Source organism: Colletotrichum phormii (genome assembly GCF_030913505.1).
Source record: "Colletotrichum phormii strain CBS 102054 chromosome Unknown BDP81scaffold_32, whole genome shotgun sequence".
Lineage (NCBI taxonomy): Eukaryota > Fungi > Ascomycota > Sordariomycetes > Glomerellales > Glomerellaceae > Colletotrichum > Colletotrichum phormii.
In genome coordinates, this window is record NW_026851474.1 from 44,843 (window position 1) to 59,637 (window position 14,795).

Consider the following 14,795-nt stretch of genomic DNA (forward strand, 5'->3'; position numbering starts at 1 on the left):
AAGTCTTTCCCCCTGACCACATCACATCTACATGTAGACTGGGGCAATGCTTTTACCTCCACAACCATGGTCTTTCGTCATGACTTGATGATGAAAGCCTGGCTGCCAATGATCGCACATACTCAATGTTTGCCTGGTCGTTGCTTCAAGGACTTCTCTTCGGTCAAAGCCTCTTTTTGACGGCACAGTGATGTCTTGCGCTCCTGATCAGCAGACTTTTGTTGGCACGACTCTAGACAGAATGAAAGCTACGTGGCACTCAAGTGCCAACTAAAGAAGTCTGTACGATCTTTAGCTTCATGTCGCTGATTCATTAAGTAAGTACCTGAGGTAAAGCATGTTGACAAACTCTAGAAGACAACAAATTCTTGACGGACTGTGGTGGTGCCTTCCTACCCAGCCTCCAGCCTCGAACAAGCATAGCATCTCTGAGGATCGCATATTTGGTGTCTCCAACAGCACTCTGACGTCCGTGATTTTAATATTGAGCCCCCCTTGCCTGGGATCCAAGGCTGCTCTGTCTCAAAGTGGCGGATCGTCCGGATGGCGAGGCTCTTGCAGTGAACTTTCCCAAGATGTTGGGTACTAGTTGACGGCTAACCACATCTTTGAGGCTAGTTCCGATGTGATTCTCTGACAGGCTGGAACTACTAAGCCAGTCCATTTAAGAAGCCTATTAATCCATATACCTAGATAGCACGCACTCGTTCTTTTGCACGCTCCATGTGGCTTGTATATTTAGTTCTGGCGCCGGACGCGTTGTTGAGTACGAACGCGAAGGGGAGGGATGCATAAGCGAGTTGCTCGTTTAGAACAAGAGTGTCACTCGATGTGGCCTTTCCATTGCAAACAGTTTTGGACTAGGGATTCCGGTGACGCTTTATTGTGCGAATATTGGAGCCAAGAATCTCTGTGGCACGAAGTTCGTTCATTCAGTGTATCCGCTGTATCCATAACCAATACAAAGTCTCACGCACCCAATTACACAAAGTAATTAACATGTCCTGATTCGCCGTTCCCATGACCGGAGGTATTCTCTCATTACATTGACATTATTTAAACAGCAGCGGCAACCTTCAGCTCATTCTCGACAACAGACACATCGTTCTTCTTGTCGGTCGTCTCCTCAGTACCGAAAGAGTCACGTCCGTCAGCGAAGACAGCCTCGAAGTCGTACTCTGACCAGCGGATATCGGGAGCGAGGCCAGCGAACTTCCAGACGCCGTCAACCTTCTTGTACCAGTGCTTGTTGTAGCTGTGGGCGTGGCCTTTGACGGCGACCTCCTTGCGGGAGGCGTCGGTGTACTTCTGGTGGGGCACACGGAGCTGGTGGTGTCCGATGACCTCGGTCTCGGAGACCTTCTCCCAGCGGGTGCCGCCGATGAAGTGCTGGGTCTTGAGGAGGGGGTTGCCGAGGACGGACTTGTCCGAGATCATGGCGATGAACTCCTCCGCGGGCATGGCCTCCCAGATCTTGTCGAGGAAGGAGCGGTAGTCAATCTGCAGCCGATTAGCGAGATATTCAGTGTGAAATGTCAATCGCGTGGCGACTTACGCGAAGCTCAGGGGCAATGCATTTCCTGAGACGATCCCAGTCCTTGGAGTCGTAGCTGTCGGCCCACTCGAAGATGCAGCCAGAGAGGCCGAGGTAGTCTGGAAAAGCTCGTCAGTTATCATTCGCAAGTGTGCATAGTATCTATGACCTACCCTCGAAGGAGATGTTTCCAGCAGGGCTCGCCATTGTGTCTGATAGTTATTATGCAGAAGTAAATACAGGGAATTAGCTGGTATATCAGTCGAAGGGAAAAGGGAACTCAGATGCATTCCAAGGAAAGGATACTGAAGAAGTTTATAGTTTACCAAAAGAAAAGCAGACAGGACGCAATGAACAGTCCGATGTTGAGGGATCGAAGCCCATCTCATGTTAGTTCCCAGCAACCGGACTGCCGCCAGACGCCCGGGCCCCAGGAACGGAGGCCCGGTCGTCGAACTAGCGGCCCCCGCACGCCTTTGGGCGTGTCCGAGACCCCTATTTTTGGCGCCATTTCACCGGACTCAGGTGGGGAGATGCCGGCGTGCGACCACATTACCCTTCGCGGCTGCGACGAAGGCGCGAGGCGATCTGCCGCCATACGTCAGCCATGGAACGGTTGTCATGTAATCGGGAATAGCCTAAGCTTTTCACTGTTGATTATGTTGGTCTGACCACTGCGAACGGGCAGGAAATGAAACAGCCGCTGCGTGCTTATGTGCGGGGAATGCGTTCATCAAAATCACAGAACAGTGCTTCTTTCTGTCACTGTTAAGATGGCATTGGATTCTGCAATACAGCTTCCGAGCCAATTTTCGTCCAAAATAAGTAATGGTCCTCCATCTACAAACCATTCTTGAATCATACTTCTGGTATTCACCGAATGTAAAATTCCATTTGGCCGATCTCGCGTCGCTTCGGCGATGTGGCAGAAAGTCTTACAAGTCTGTTGACTAAGGTAGGTGTCAGATAGCCTAGAACTTGTGATTGTAACATTGATGAGTTGCTGAAAATTTTGCAGTTCCAGTCATGTAGCGACATGAAGCAACAGTCTTTAATGTTCAATAGGCAAGCCAACCGTCTGTAGACATGACCTTTACATCATGCTAATCGCATCTATCTCTTTATCTGGCTCGCTGCCTGCACTAAACGCCGCCTTACTAATGCTCTGAATGTTCCTATGCCTTCAAGCATTGATGGAGCCACAGTTGGAAGACCATGGGCTATTCAATCGAATGCTAGGCTCGAACCCACCCTTATTCCATGAAGCACTGAGTTGACCTCCGCCCCAATCTATCCTTTCTTCCCACTCCCATGGCTCTTTGTTTAGGATCTCTTGGAATAGCGATGTGTTCTCTGGTATGAGCTTGACAAGTGGATTTACAGACTCCGACACCAGTCCAAGCCGGTCAGATCTCTGCCAAGGTGCCAATGTCCAGACCAGATCTAGTCGTAAGGCGAAATCACAACCACAATCTAGGTCCCAGAATCTCATCCAAATAGTTGCGGTAGTTTCCGGTGATACCAAGTTTTGCAGGAGTGTCAGTGGCTGTGAGGTGCATAGCGGATACCAGCTCGGTGGGTAGACTTCAGCAGCGCTGCATACCAATCAATCAAGCCAAGCTTGGGTGACGGGCTTGTCTGATTGACTGATTTTTCACAAGAAGCTTGCTTGATTTGACTGGCTTGGATTGAATTGATTAATATTACCTATTTAGGAAGTCAGTGAAGCTCTCACGATGTCTCTATGCGTCAGAAACTTACATTATCTGATGTTCTGATGTCATCCTGCCCTCCGTCAACCCTTCCGCTTGAAGTAATGCCCACCAACAGCAACGCTGCCCCCTCGAACCCAGTTCTGGAGGCATTGTGTCTCCTCAAGCAGTGATGGTTTCATGGATAGCCTCTGTGACGTCAGCGTAAGTTTGGCAAGGCTGAATGCCCTCTCGCAGTCGGTCGCCATCGCTGGGATAGCAAAGACGTCGAGGGCAAGTTTACTGAGCGTTGGGAAGGTCTGTTGATGTGAAATCCACCACTGAATAGGATCGTCGACGGGCTGGGCAACTGAGAGGGTGAAGTATCGATCCAGCTCGTCAACCTCGTCGATAGTAGCGTCATGGAGGCTGCTGTTTAACCATTGACGATAGTCAGAGTCTTCAACCCTCGGAGGAACTGCGATCGATACAAAAGAGCCTCGCGGAGGCTTTGGAGGAGGCTCTGGATAGGTTGATTCTTTAGGACGGGTAGTCATCTCGGCATACCATTGCTCCCAATAGTCTCGAAGTCCTTCCTGGGCGTCATGAAGCCATCCTCGCGTCTCTGGGGTGTTCCAACGCTTCTTGAGCCGTCGTAGGCCCCGGCCAGGGTGTAAGATCACTGCTGCGGCGTAGAGAGGAGACTCTCCAAGCTTGAGGTAATATTTGTTAAGTACTTGCCAACCATTAATAATCGATAGGCGTAAGTATCCGTGAGAGTCGAAGTTAATACCCTGGGGGTGGCGCGGTTGACTCTGCTGCGAAGTAGCGATATAGTCAGACTGGGTATGAGTTGGGATACTGTTGATTGATTGGGTCTGCGAGACTGGCGTTCTGGCAGATCGATGCGATGCCCTTGCTGGTCGAGATAGCTGTGATGAAAGACTTTGGGATACTTGGGTAGCCGTGAGGTTAATCTCTTCGGTAGTAAGGGTATCGTAGAGCTTGCGCCAGTCCTCAAGTCGATCCAAGAGATACTCGATGCCTGCCGGAACCTCCCAGAGTCGACCATGCCCGTCACCCTTGCCCCAGCCCTCACATCTCTTAGTCTGCTTATAGAGGGGCTCGAGAACCTCATTCAACTCGACGAGGACTTGCCAATCCTCGTTAGTGAGGATATCCTCACTTGGGACATAATCTTCGTCATTTTCGAGGCCCAGAGTATAGCATACGTAACCATTGATCTAGGTACGTTTGAGTAGGGCCCGGTTGATCATGTTATATATCGAGTTCCATCGAATAGTGTTACTCAACATCAGATTCAGCTCTTGTGACGATTCCTCCCACAGAGTAAAGGCATCATCATCATCAGCAGCCTCGTTACTAATAGCTAAGAAGCTCTCAGAACGTTATGGCGATGATCTGATATACTTGACGATGTTCCAGAGCTTGCCGACTGGACCCCTAGTCCTCCAGTAGGCTAGGTCCTCTTTCACTCTTCCAGCGTTAATAAGACGGTCAGACTCTTCCTCAAATGCCTCCTCATCAACGCCATGAATGATGGCACGGCCAACGAGGTTGAGGATGTGGCCATAGCATCGAATTCGACGTTGTTGAGCGTCAGTTTCTGTATATAAATGTGATAGAGATGGGTAAAGAGCCTTGATATAAGTGTCGTTAGCACTGGCGTTGTCAGAGACTGTCACACCAATCCTATTAAGTAGGTCCCAGTCCTTCATAACAGTATATATCGTGGTAGCAACATTCTCACCAGAGTAAGCACCAGGTTAGCGGCGGAGACCTAAGAGGTACTGCGTCTATTTACCCGACTAGTTAATGAAGTGGCTATAGATAGCGACGATAACGTATCGATTAGGTGAGGTCCACAAGTCAAACGATATATAGATCTTCGAGATTGCCCTCTGTATCTCGGTCTCGATCTGTTCCTTCTTGGATATGTAGAGTCGTCGAAGTTGTTCCCTCTGGCTAGATCTCGACCACCGGATCTGGGCGTTGACGTCGTGATTAAATAGGCTGAGCATGTGCTGCAAGTACTGGTTGCTGAACGTTGTGAGAGGGTTGCTGGTATCAACGAGGAATCCCACAGCTAGCTCTTCGATCTGGGTAGTTGTCCGCTTAGGTATGGCGATAGGAAGAGATTGGTGGCGCTTGGATGGAGGCCCAGGGTCGTCAGCCTCATCAGAAGACGTATAGCCAGCCTTCTTGCCACCTCGGAAGATGGAGTGCTCGTTCTCGAGATGCCTGGCAGCAGCAGATGTGGCGTTAGCGTTGAAGGGCTGGTCTAGAAACCCTGCCTCGTCGCAGCGTCGGCAAACCCAGTAGGCATTACCCCTCACGCCGTTGGCAAGGATCTCGTAGACGAAGATGCCCTCGTTTGTGATCCAAGAGGTACGGCCTCGGTTACCCTTCCTCGAGATGGCGTCAACGTTGACGAACCGCCGGCCCTTCCATATGGCGTAAGGTAAGGCGTCGAGAGTATTGCGCGTGGCTAGGTCGGCTGTCGACGCGTTTTACTGGCACTTCCTGGCAGGACCTAGCAGTCAGGCTAGTACTGCCAGGATGTGCCGGCCCCACTTGGCCACCTGTTAACGTGAGGGCATCACCAACTCGACGTCCGTAACATACGCGGATGGACTTTTTTTCATTTTTTGAAAATTATTTCAAAAACCATGATTAGTCTGGAGCCCGGATTTTCCTTTTTCCGGGCAACGTTAGCTTGATCAAGTCAGCCAAGCTTTCGGCGCTGTAGGCTTGTCTGATTGAATGGGAAAATGGCCTTGGATTGATTGGTTGATTGATTGATTGATTGATTCGGCTTGGATGGGATGCTGCGCTGGACTTCAGCAAGCTTGATCCTGCTTGGGTCGATATTCAATTGGATAGTTGAAGACTTTTCCAACTGTCTCAACGTACACCCGCGCATCCGTAAATACGGTTTGAAATTGTCCAAAGTCCGACCAACGTGGATATAAAGAGTCTTGGCATTCTTGCTGAACCCCGTCGCGTCAAGTAAGAGAGGCGCTGCACCAGCGGGGCGGATGATGATGTTGCCCTCATAGTGAAGAGGGATGGCTAGTACGGAAGCATCTTTTAAAGCCAAAGACTCTTGTTTGCAGTTGATCATTTCGTGGAAGAAAGGTCCTATACTTGCGCATGTATTCGTGATTCGGGTCTGGATATGAAGACCTTTATTTGTTAAGTAGTAGTGAGGGCTATTGTCCGTCTCACCCTTTGTGATGTTTCGACACCCTAAGAAACCGGCGGGAGACCTGGCGAACAATCCGCCCACAAACCGAGTGGGCTCCCCGAAACCCCAAGAAAAAATTTGATTCGTCGTCAGACTTTTTGATGATTTCTTCCTGGAGCCTAAAGAAAGCCTTCTCTTCTTCCCCGTAAAGCAACGGCATATTGACATTGAAGAGGCCCATGAGGGAGTAGGCTTTATCTTCCAAGCGTGTGGTCTCCCTCTTCGCAGCCCAACTCATCTTCTTTGCCACGGAGAAGTTTTGATGTACAACGTCGAATTGTGTGGAGAGTGCAGCGATATCTATGGTCGTTATATCGCTTAGAACCCGGATGAAATCGTTTGAACTCATGTCGAAGGTCCCCTCGCGGTTGAACTCGGGCCTCTGCTGGGTTGGACCCATTGCCCCGAAACTTAAGTGACGGGGTCTCTCTTCATCGGACTTCGAGGTTCCCTGTTGTATCTCCTCCGGGTGTGTCTGCAATGGATAGACATCTTCCTCATCAGCCTTCCAGATTTGATGGACGCAATTCCAACACTGGTCGTAGAAATACACCTTGGACGCTGCTAGCAACTCCTGCAACGTCCAACCGCGGATGAACCATCGACTGCTGGCAAAGGATAAGGCTTTGTACGCAAGCTTGCCATTGGAGGAAACGTCGTAGAGGTACACGTAGCACGCTGCTGCCCGCTTGTACCATTCAAACATAGAGTTGATGGCCTCGGATAGTTCAGCGCTGCTGCTCTTGTCAATGCAACAAGTGTCGATCCAGATCCACTCTAGTTCCTGTTGGCGAGCCACGTGACACATGCCGTCAAGCTTTATGATTCCCCCGCTGTATCCGTTCCTCTAGAGGTCTTTGAATGTGAACTCGTTGGGCACCCAAGTGTGGGACAAAATCCCGTACGGAGGTATATCTGCGTCAAAGAACTCGCTCAATTGGAACGTAGATGTGTGAAGCAGCCGCATGTTGGTGATCTTTCGTGTTGTCTGTTCTACCGATTTAGGTATCACAAGACGAAAGAGACCAGAGCTTCTGGAAGAGAACGTGTATTGGAGCTGAGTTGAAGTAGGTAGACGACGCTTCAGCAAACAATAATGGAAGGCAAAAGACTCTTTTTTATCGCAATTGAAGTGAGGGGTAGGTGTATGTGAATATCCGATACCTAGTCAGCAGTAGCGGCTGGTCAGACATAAGGTAGGTGGCTGCAAGTAAGCATAGCCTGCTGATTTGCCAAGGCAATACGACGCGGCTTTGTCTTAGCTGACGTTGCGTAGCTGTTCCACCGGCTTCCGCCAGTCATTGGTCCTGTGCCATGGAGTCCCTACATCGGCGTCATAGATACTCTGTGTACGTGTACTCGTAGCTATTCAAACCGGTTACGTGTTTTACACAACATTGAGGCTTTAACATCCTCGGGAATGGTATTATATCACAACCAGATGGCACTGCAGTTTAAAAAAAAATGAGGTAGGGGAAAGGTGGCCTGTAGCCACGAAAGCTCGATAGGGGAAGGAAGTGATGGTACAGGAAGCACGACCATCATAAGCCCTGTCAGAACTCCAGGGAGTAAGGAATCGCATGCAAGGAGGTATAATCGTGATCACTAGCAAATTCGAGACAAGAGAGCATGGCTATGATAGATCTATGTTCAACGGCAGGCCATCTGAAGAGACCTCCTAGCCTAGTTTTGTATGTATGTCTTTTCAATATCTACATCGTGAAAGGAAAGTCCCCCGTTGCGCGAAATTGCCTCTGAGCTGATGCGGTTCACTGTTTCCTCGCTTTGCTGTTTCCATGATTGGCCAAGACGGGTGCATCTAAGCAAGAAATTTGATGCTAACTGAGGGGTGGTTTGAAGCCAAGAAGAAGAGGAGTTTTAGCGCTGCAACGTGAGAACTGCGGGACGGTAGGGCAGCAGTCCGTAGTCACCGCTAGAGCCAGGCGCGCGTCCCTGGTAAAGTAGCTGAAGGTTGCATGGGTCGATAGTCATGGTCTGGTCGGGATCGCTGCGAACCAAGTCACCGTGGCTGATATCGTTGGTCCAGGTAGCACCACTGTTGGCCTTGCCTGCAAAGGGGTTGCTCTCGGTCGCGGCCTGTGCCGTCCACGCTCCGCCAAGGCTGGTGGCCGTGAACGAACGGAAGTAGCGGCCGTTGGCACCGATAGCCTCGACGATCATGAGGTACTGCTGCTTGCCCTTGACGGTGTAGACCTGGACGGCCTCGAAGAGGTTGTTGGTCGTGTCGCTCATGACTAACGTCGAGGCAGTGCCGAAGTTGCCTGGGAAGTTGCCGATGGGCATGCTAGAGCGGTAGATCTTGCCATTGTCGCCGGCGAAGAAGAGGTACATGTTGGTGCTGTCGCCGATGAGCGTCTGGTCAATGGGGTCGGTGCTAGAGCCGGAAATGGTTCCGGAGAACATGGGCTGTGCCGCGGACCACCCATTCGCAATAGAGGGGTCACTCGACGTCTTGTAGGAGAACTGGGTCGGGCCCCATTGGTAGGCAAGGACCCAGACGTTCTTGGGACGGAAGTAGAAGATGGTAGGCGCGACAGCGGACTGAGTCATTGCATTTTGAGATGAAGAGCCCATCTGAGACCAGTCGGAAAAGAGGCCAAAGTTCATTGAGCCCCATGTCGAGCCTTGGTCGTGAGTAGAGGCGTATACGAGGTGCTTGCCGTTGTAAGTGACAGTGGTGAAGTCCTTGAGCGAGGCCCACCCGGATTTGGGGGTGGCCAGCGCGCCGGTCGATGTCCAGCGGTAGGTTGACGGGAGGGCGCATGTCTGGGCGATGACATCCGTCACAGACGCGAGGAGCAAAAGAGTGGTCGAAACCACGCCCGCATTGGCTTCGAGCATCATCTTGGCGTTGTTCGGGAATATGTACAAATGATGAAAGAAGGTTGAGTCTCTACAGCAAGAACTCCTTGACTAGAAGCTGTCGGTGGTCGTCCGATCTTTATATCTCAATGAACTAACTGTACGCTTCCTTGGTAGTGATTGGCCGTCCTAATAGTTCAGTACGAGTTGTTCTATTAGTTGCACGCCGGCAGTGGCTCGCCAATGCGAGACAGTCCGAGAGAGTCGCATTAGAATACGACTCTAATCAATCTGGCATTCGTGGGTTAACAAAACTGAAACTGGACCATGCTCCATGCAGACTGCCGTTTGTGCCGCGTGGTTTACCGACTCCAATACTACTTCTCATATTGCCTAAAGTAATTGAAGAGTATGATCCTGTGCTACAACCCCCTTGCCGACCTAGACATAAACGGGTTTTGCGGCTCCGGGGCCGAGTTAAGATTGTTCGCGAACGTTTTCGAAAGCTTTGCATTCAGCCGGCGGATCGCATGTGATGCGCACCAATTGGGGCCCCTCGGTTTCGGCCGCAGCTCTCTTAACACTCGCGCAGGGTTCCATCGAAGTGCAGGTTGATCTTGGTTTCCCCAGACTTCTCCTTTCGGACTGATCGCCGCAGCGCCAAAGTTTTCCCCGACTTGGCATTTGTGTAACCGCCAAAGACCGATTGGCCTCGTGTTGAGACTGCGAGCCATAATAGCTGCATGAGATAAGTTTGATGAACGAATGGTTGGAAAGGGTGATTTGAGATGCGCACATGAGTGCAAAGCAAAATCCTCCTAAGACAAGTAAGATAGATCTCAGCAGAAGGCACTGCATGAACTTCGTCCGAACTTCATCGGTTGAAGTTGGTTGCTAATGTGAAAGACTCTCCACCGGGTGAAATGCATTTGAGCAAGTCGGAGCTGACCCAGCCCACATCAACAAAGTCATATCGCACACATCAATATTCCGAAATGAACTGCAGGAGAGTTAGAGAAAGTCCATGAATCATAGTCGACGAAAACTTTTCATTTCATATTAGATGAAATCCCCACGAATTAGTTTGGGCTACTGCTCGCAAGAAGCCGAATGTTCCGTACCACTTGGGTGAAGTTCGAGAAGATCTTTGATTTGTGTGCCTAGTTTCAGACATATATCTCTACCTTATGTTGGTATGTAAGGTAAGATATCTACACTACCCACTGAGTACCTAGTCTCCCGATGCAATATGGAAATGGAATTCGTCATTATTTACGCTTCTAGTCGGCCTCCATTGACGCCTATCTCAAGTATCTCAATCAACTACCATTTTATCTCTGTACATCTCTTTAATAATTCATGACCTGTCGAGATTTCCCACACAACCTTGGACTACGCGGTTTAGCAGGATAAATGTAAACCCCCAATTGCGCGGTTCAGTCATCTTCCTTCCTCGGGATGTTGAACGGAGAGTCACGCCCAGTGTAGATGAAGCCATCATACACGCAGGCGCCAGCGATACCACCGACAATAGCAGCAGCCCATGGAGCCCACAGCCAATAATAAGAATCATGAGTGAACACATCTGAGCCGTAGCCAACGATCGCCAAGGCGATACGCGGGCCGGTATCTCTAGCACCGTTCATCGCATATCCAGTGTTGATGCCCAACGCGGAGCCGATGGCCAACAGAGCCAAGAACATGGCGAAGGGTTGCGTACCCTTGGGAGGCGAAAGGTTGTTTTTGTCAGCCAGAGCAAACACGATGGCCACCAGCGCGGCCGAGGCAAGGAACTCGGTGTAAAAGGCGCCGGCATAAGGAAGTCCAGACTTAGGGAAGGTAAAAAAAAGGCCGGCAGTAGCGTGCTCGCCAACCAAAGTGCGGGCAGTGCCACCCTCGTATGCCGCGATGCTGGTGGAGTAGTTCAAGTAGACGGCAAGACTGGCGAGAGTGGCACCCAGAACCTGCGCGGCCAAGAAGCTGGGCACCTTGCGCCAGGGAAAGCCGCGGAAGAGAGCCAGGACTACTGTCACGGTTGGGTTGCAGTGTCCACCTGATACGCCGCCGGACATCCATACGGCCATGGCGACGCCGGCTGCCCAGGCGAGACGGCACTGCAAGAAGTCACCGGCGTTTTCGCGGATGTCGGCTGACTGGTAGTTTAGACGGGTCTCACACTCGACACCTGCTCCGAAGAGCAAGATCATGAAGGTGCCCCAGAATTCGCTATATATGTATGCGGTCAGCATCGGATTAGTTCTGGGAGCTTCATTGCCGTGAGTGATCCCGGCGGGGGAACCTCCGGTGGGGAACCATGTTCACAAGTGAGGTGATACATAGATGGGGAATTCTAGTACTCACGCAAACTCCTCACGCCAGTAATGACGGATTTGGGCCCAGGTGTTTGGTGGCCTGTCACTAAGCGCCCATTGAGGCTTGTGTAGGCGTGTCTCTTGATGAGCGGCGACTGGTGCGGCCGGCAGCACCGGTTCGACGTCTTCGTGGTGTGGGTGAACTTCCTGCAGCGAGGCACGTCGCATGGATAGAGGCGACACGAGCCGCTGGCCACTGAACGATGGAAGTTGAAATGTGCCGGTGCGTCGTCGATGCCTTGAGAGGAGCGGCTCGCTTTCGCCTGGGTCGTGAATTGATGACGCGGGAGACATATCCTGGCGCGTCGTCGATGGGCCGTATGATAAGCTGTGTGATGTGATGCCAAGATAGTCTTGCCTTCGAACCTCTGAACAACGGCTGGTGTAAGATGGTTGAGGTAGAAAGACAGATTGTTGGCGAGGAAGAGGAAGTGAAGAGACAAAATTTCTATGCTAAGATGACGATGCCTTCGTACGAGGTGGCTGTTGTTTTTGTTTGCCTCTCATCGATCCACCAAAACCCGGACAAAAGCACGGTGACTTTCTGGCATCCCGTATCAATGATCTACATGTTGCATTGCGTACCCGCTCACTAGTCCGTGTGGTTCCCGAGGCCAAGCTCCGATTTGGTCGTGCAAGGAGCTGCAAGACAACGACTCCGTATTTATCTGTGGATTTTAAACACTATTATGGAGAAGGCTGATAAGTTATCGCGCAAGCAAGGCCAGTCAATGCGTGATTTTTCTGGGTCGAGAAACCGACGAATTTGAACTTTCCTGTTTTTCCCCCAAGGTTATTGGGACTACGTGGCTCACTGACATCTCTGATGTTAACAACATCGAAGGAAATTCGTGATTTGAAAGATGCAGTCGGGACAATGTTAAAAGATTCTTCACAGTCTCAAAATTCTCTCGAGACTCGCTCGTGGCTTGGATGTTGCAAATCGTTCTATCTTACAAGCGCCGCAACCGCACGCTAAGATGGTTCTACAAAATGCTAGTAAGAACCGAAAAATGAGAAAAAAGGAGAGAGCTTGCGAAACCAGTCGACAAGCAAGTCGATCGATTAACATGCAATTATCCTGTGATCACTTCTGTCGGAAGCGCCCGCTTTGCGCTCGTGGCCGTTTCGATGTTCCCTTGGCTGGGCTAGCTGGCCCAAACTCCTGAATACTTGTTGCAGACTCATTAAGTTTTGCTTGTGCCATTCCCAGTTGTTTGTTCTCAAGGTCAAATACTGTATACACAGCCGATAGCATAGGGGCACCAAAAGATGCCACGTTGCTGTCAATGGGCTCTAACGGAAGAGTACATAGGGAGCTGCCACTCTTGTCGGTGACGGGAGCGCCGTTCTTCATCAGGGGAATGAAGATCATCGATAGAGGAACCTCGACCTTGGCCGTCTGAAACTCAAAGTTGAACTTGGCGCCTGAATCGCCGCTGTTGCATCTCAATGCTTTTGTCCCATCTTGCAATGTTTGAACGTTGATGGCAGGTCCGATTTGATCCAAGATCTTTGGCGGAAAAGATAGGGATGGATTGGCTGTGTCAACGAGGACAGGGGGGAAGTTGTTCCCGCCAATTGCGGTTGGTTTGGCGTTCTTGTCGGCCGAGAATGAGAAGGAGGTCCAAGGTACGATAAAGTCGTTTGTTTTGAATAACTTGTGTCCGATGAGAGGAACCATCTGCATTTGGCCTGTGAACTTGGCAGTGTCCATCCCGCCAAACACGACGCTTCCACTAGGCGACCCTAAACAATATTAGCAAAGGTTTATGCGCAGAATCCAAAATTGGGAACGAACTGAAGTCATTCAAGTACACACTATAAGTCAACGACTTGGTGAGCCCCTGTGCTTTGAGATTCTCCGGAAAGTTCGTGTATGGCTTGGCATTATTGGTGAGAACAGACGCTTCTGAACTCGAGGGACCGACACCAAGGATGGCAATTAGAGGCGAGGTTAACTTGTCAGTCTGACCCAATCCCATCGTGTTATTGGAGACCGATGTGTTCCCAACAGTCGCTGATTCTGACATGAAGGTCCCCTGGATCTCAACACCATTCGCGTAGGTAGCCTCGAATGGAGAGCGGTTGACGTTGAACGAAGTCGATTTTACGTTATCGAAGGCACAGGCGACGCTGGAATTATTGCCATTGCTGGCAGTACATGTTGCTAGGCGATCTTTGCATAGGCGGCTGTTGAGCTGCGGAACCCAGAGATCACTGCTTCCCGTGTCGAAGATTGCCATGACTTGCTGAGGTGGTGATCCAACCGAAATTTGCATCGATGCAACAAAGTTGCTGTCAGGGTCTGCCATGCGGGTAAAAGGAATCTCTACCGTCTTTAGACATTGAGTTAAGCCAATAAGGCACATCGTCGTGACCACTAGCCGCATTGCAGCTGTCAAAGTCGAACGCATCCTTGTCAATACTCCCGACTAGAGCATGGAGTACCCGTGAATTAAGAGGTAGAAGTTATGATGAAGTTGCATGGCAACTGATTAGATTGGGTTGATATCAATCAGCTTTATCGGTGGGAAGCCAGACCATGTTATAACTTTGTACGAGATTACAACCAAGCTCAGCTTTCACATCTTGGTCCCATCAGTTACTCGCCTCCTGGTTCTTTTCCCGGCCGAGTTTTGGGCTTACCTGCCCAGGGGCAAAATCATGAATCGTCGTGACACACTGGTCTGTTTTGTATGGGCGAGAATTTTCCGCGGCTTCAGAGATGCAGATTCAGTTACGGCACAACCCGCGTCCCTCTCGGTGGCTCAAGCGTTGAGCTCAGCCAGCGTTTATTGACGCCCAACTGCGTATGAAGACTATACGGCAAAAAGAATGACCCCGTCAATTCTTCAAACGATTGCCTAAGTTAACATCTTTGAGACGAAATGAAGTTTTCTTTGAGCTGGTTTTGGAGTCGTTATAACCTCTGCTGTTATCCCACGGAATCACCGAGTTCCCCACGATTTATTGTCGGGAAGACGGCCGGATTCTGATGAGACCAAAGAGAACAAGACCCAAAGTGCAGGTGAGGCTTGGAAGTCTGCCTGGCAAGTAGCCAGTTGAGTTGTGTTGTATTAGGTGGTGCGGATGAGTTTACTCCT

At 50.5% G+C, this 14,795-nt stretch overlaps 5 protein-coding genes across 5 annotated transcripts; all 5 read right to left on the reverse strand.

Annotated features, from left to right (window-relative positions):
• Positions 1-833: 833 nt before the first annotated feature.
• On the reverse strand, positions 834-1,842 carry BDP81DRAFT_385338 (scytalone dehydratase). Its single transcript, XM_060586979.1, has 3 exons — positions 1,708-1,842; positions 1,556-1,653; positions 834-1,500 (listed from the first exon to the last, which is right to left on the reverse strand). Exons 1-3 carry the CDS (start codon positions 1,739-1,741, stop codon positions 1,057-1,059), a joined length of 576 nt encoding a protein of 191 aa, XP_060438843.1. The 5' UTR covers positions 1,742-1,842; the 3' UTR covers positions 834-1,056.
• Positions 1,843-6,402: 4,560 nt separating this feature from the next.
• Positions 6,403-7,544, reverse strand: BDP81DRAFT_440360 (uncharacterized protein). The gene has a single exon (XM_060591498.1). The coding sequence runs from the start codon at positions 7,299-7,301 to the stop codon at positions 6,471-6,473; it is 831 nt and encodes a 276-aa protein (XP_060438844.1). The 5' UTR covers positions 7,302-7,544; the 3' UTR covers positions 6,403-6,470.
• Positions 7,545-8,141: 597 nt separating this feature from the next.
• BDP81DRAFT_440361 (glycosyl hydrolase family 62-domain-containing protein) lies at positions 8,142-9,146 on the reverse strand. The gene has a single exon (XM_060591499.1). The coding sequence runs from the start codon at positions 9,119-9,121 to the stop codon at positions 8,372-8,374; it is 750 nt and encodes a 249-aa protein (XP_060438845.1). The 5' UTR covers positions 9,122-9,146; the 3' UTR covers positions 8,142-8,371.
• A 1,414-nt stretch (positions 9,147-10,560) lies between these two features.
• BDP81DRAFT_485177 (MIP family channel protein) lies at positions 10,561-12,057 on the reverse strand. The gene is made up of 2 exons (XM_060595144.1): positions 11,678-12,057; positions 10,561-11,542 (listed from the first exon to the last, which is right to left on the reverse strand). The coding sequence occupies exons 1-2, from the start codon at positions 11,980-11,982 to the stop codon at positions 10,753-10,755; spliced, it is 1,095 nt and encodes a 364-aa protein (XP_060438846.1). The 5' UTR covers positions 11,983-12,057; the 3' UTR covers positions 10,561-10,752.
• Positions 12,058-12,775: 718 nt separating this feature from the next.
• Positions 12,776-14,105, reverse strand: BDP81DRAFT_506215 (aspartic peptidase domain-containing protein; the record flags this gene model as incomplete). The annotated part of the gene is made up of 2 exons (XM_060595658.1): positions 12,776-13,437; positions 13,490-14,105. 2 exons carry the CDS (start codon positions 14,103-14,105, stop codon positions 12,776-12,778), a joined length of 1,278 nt encoding a protein of 425 aa, XP_060438847.1.
• Positions 14,106-14,795: the final 690 nt, after the last annotated feature.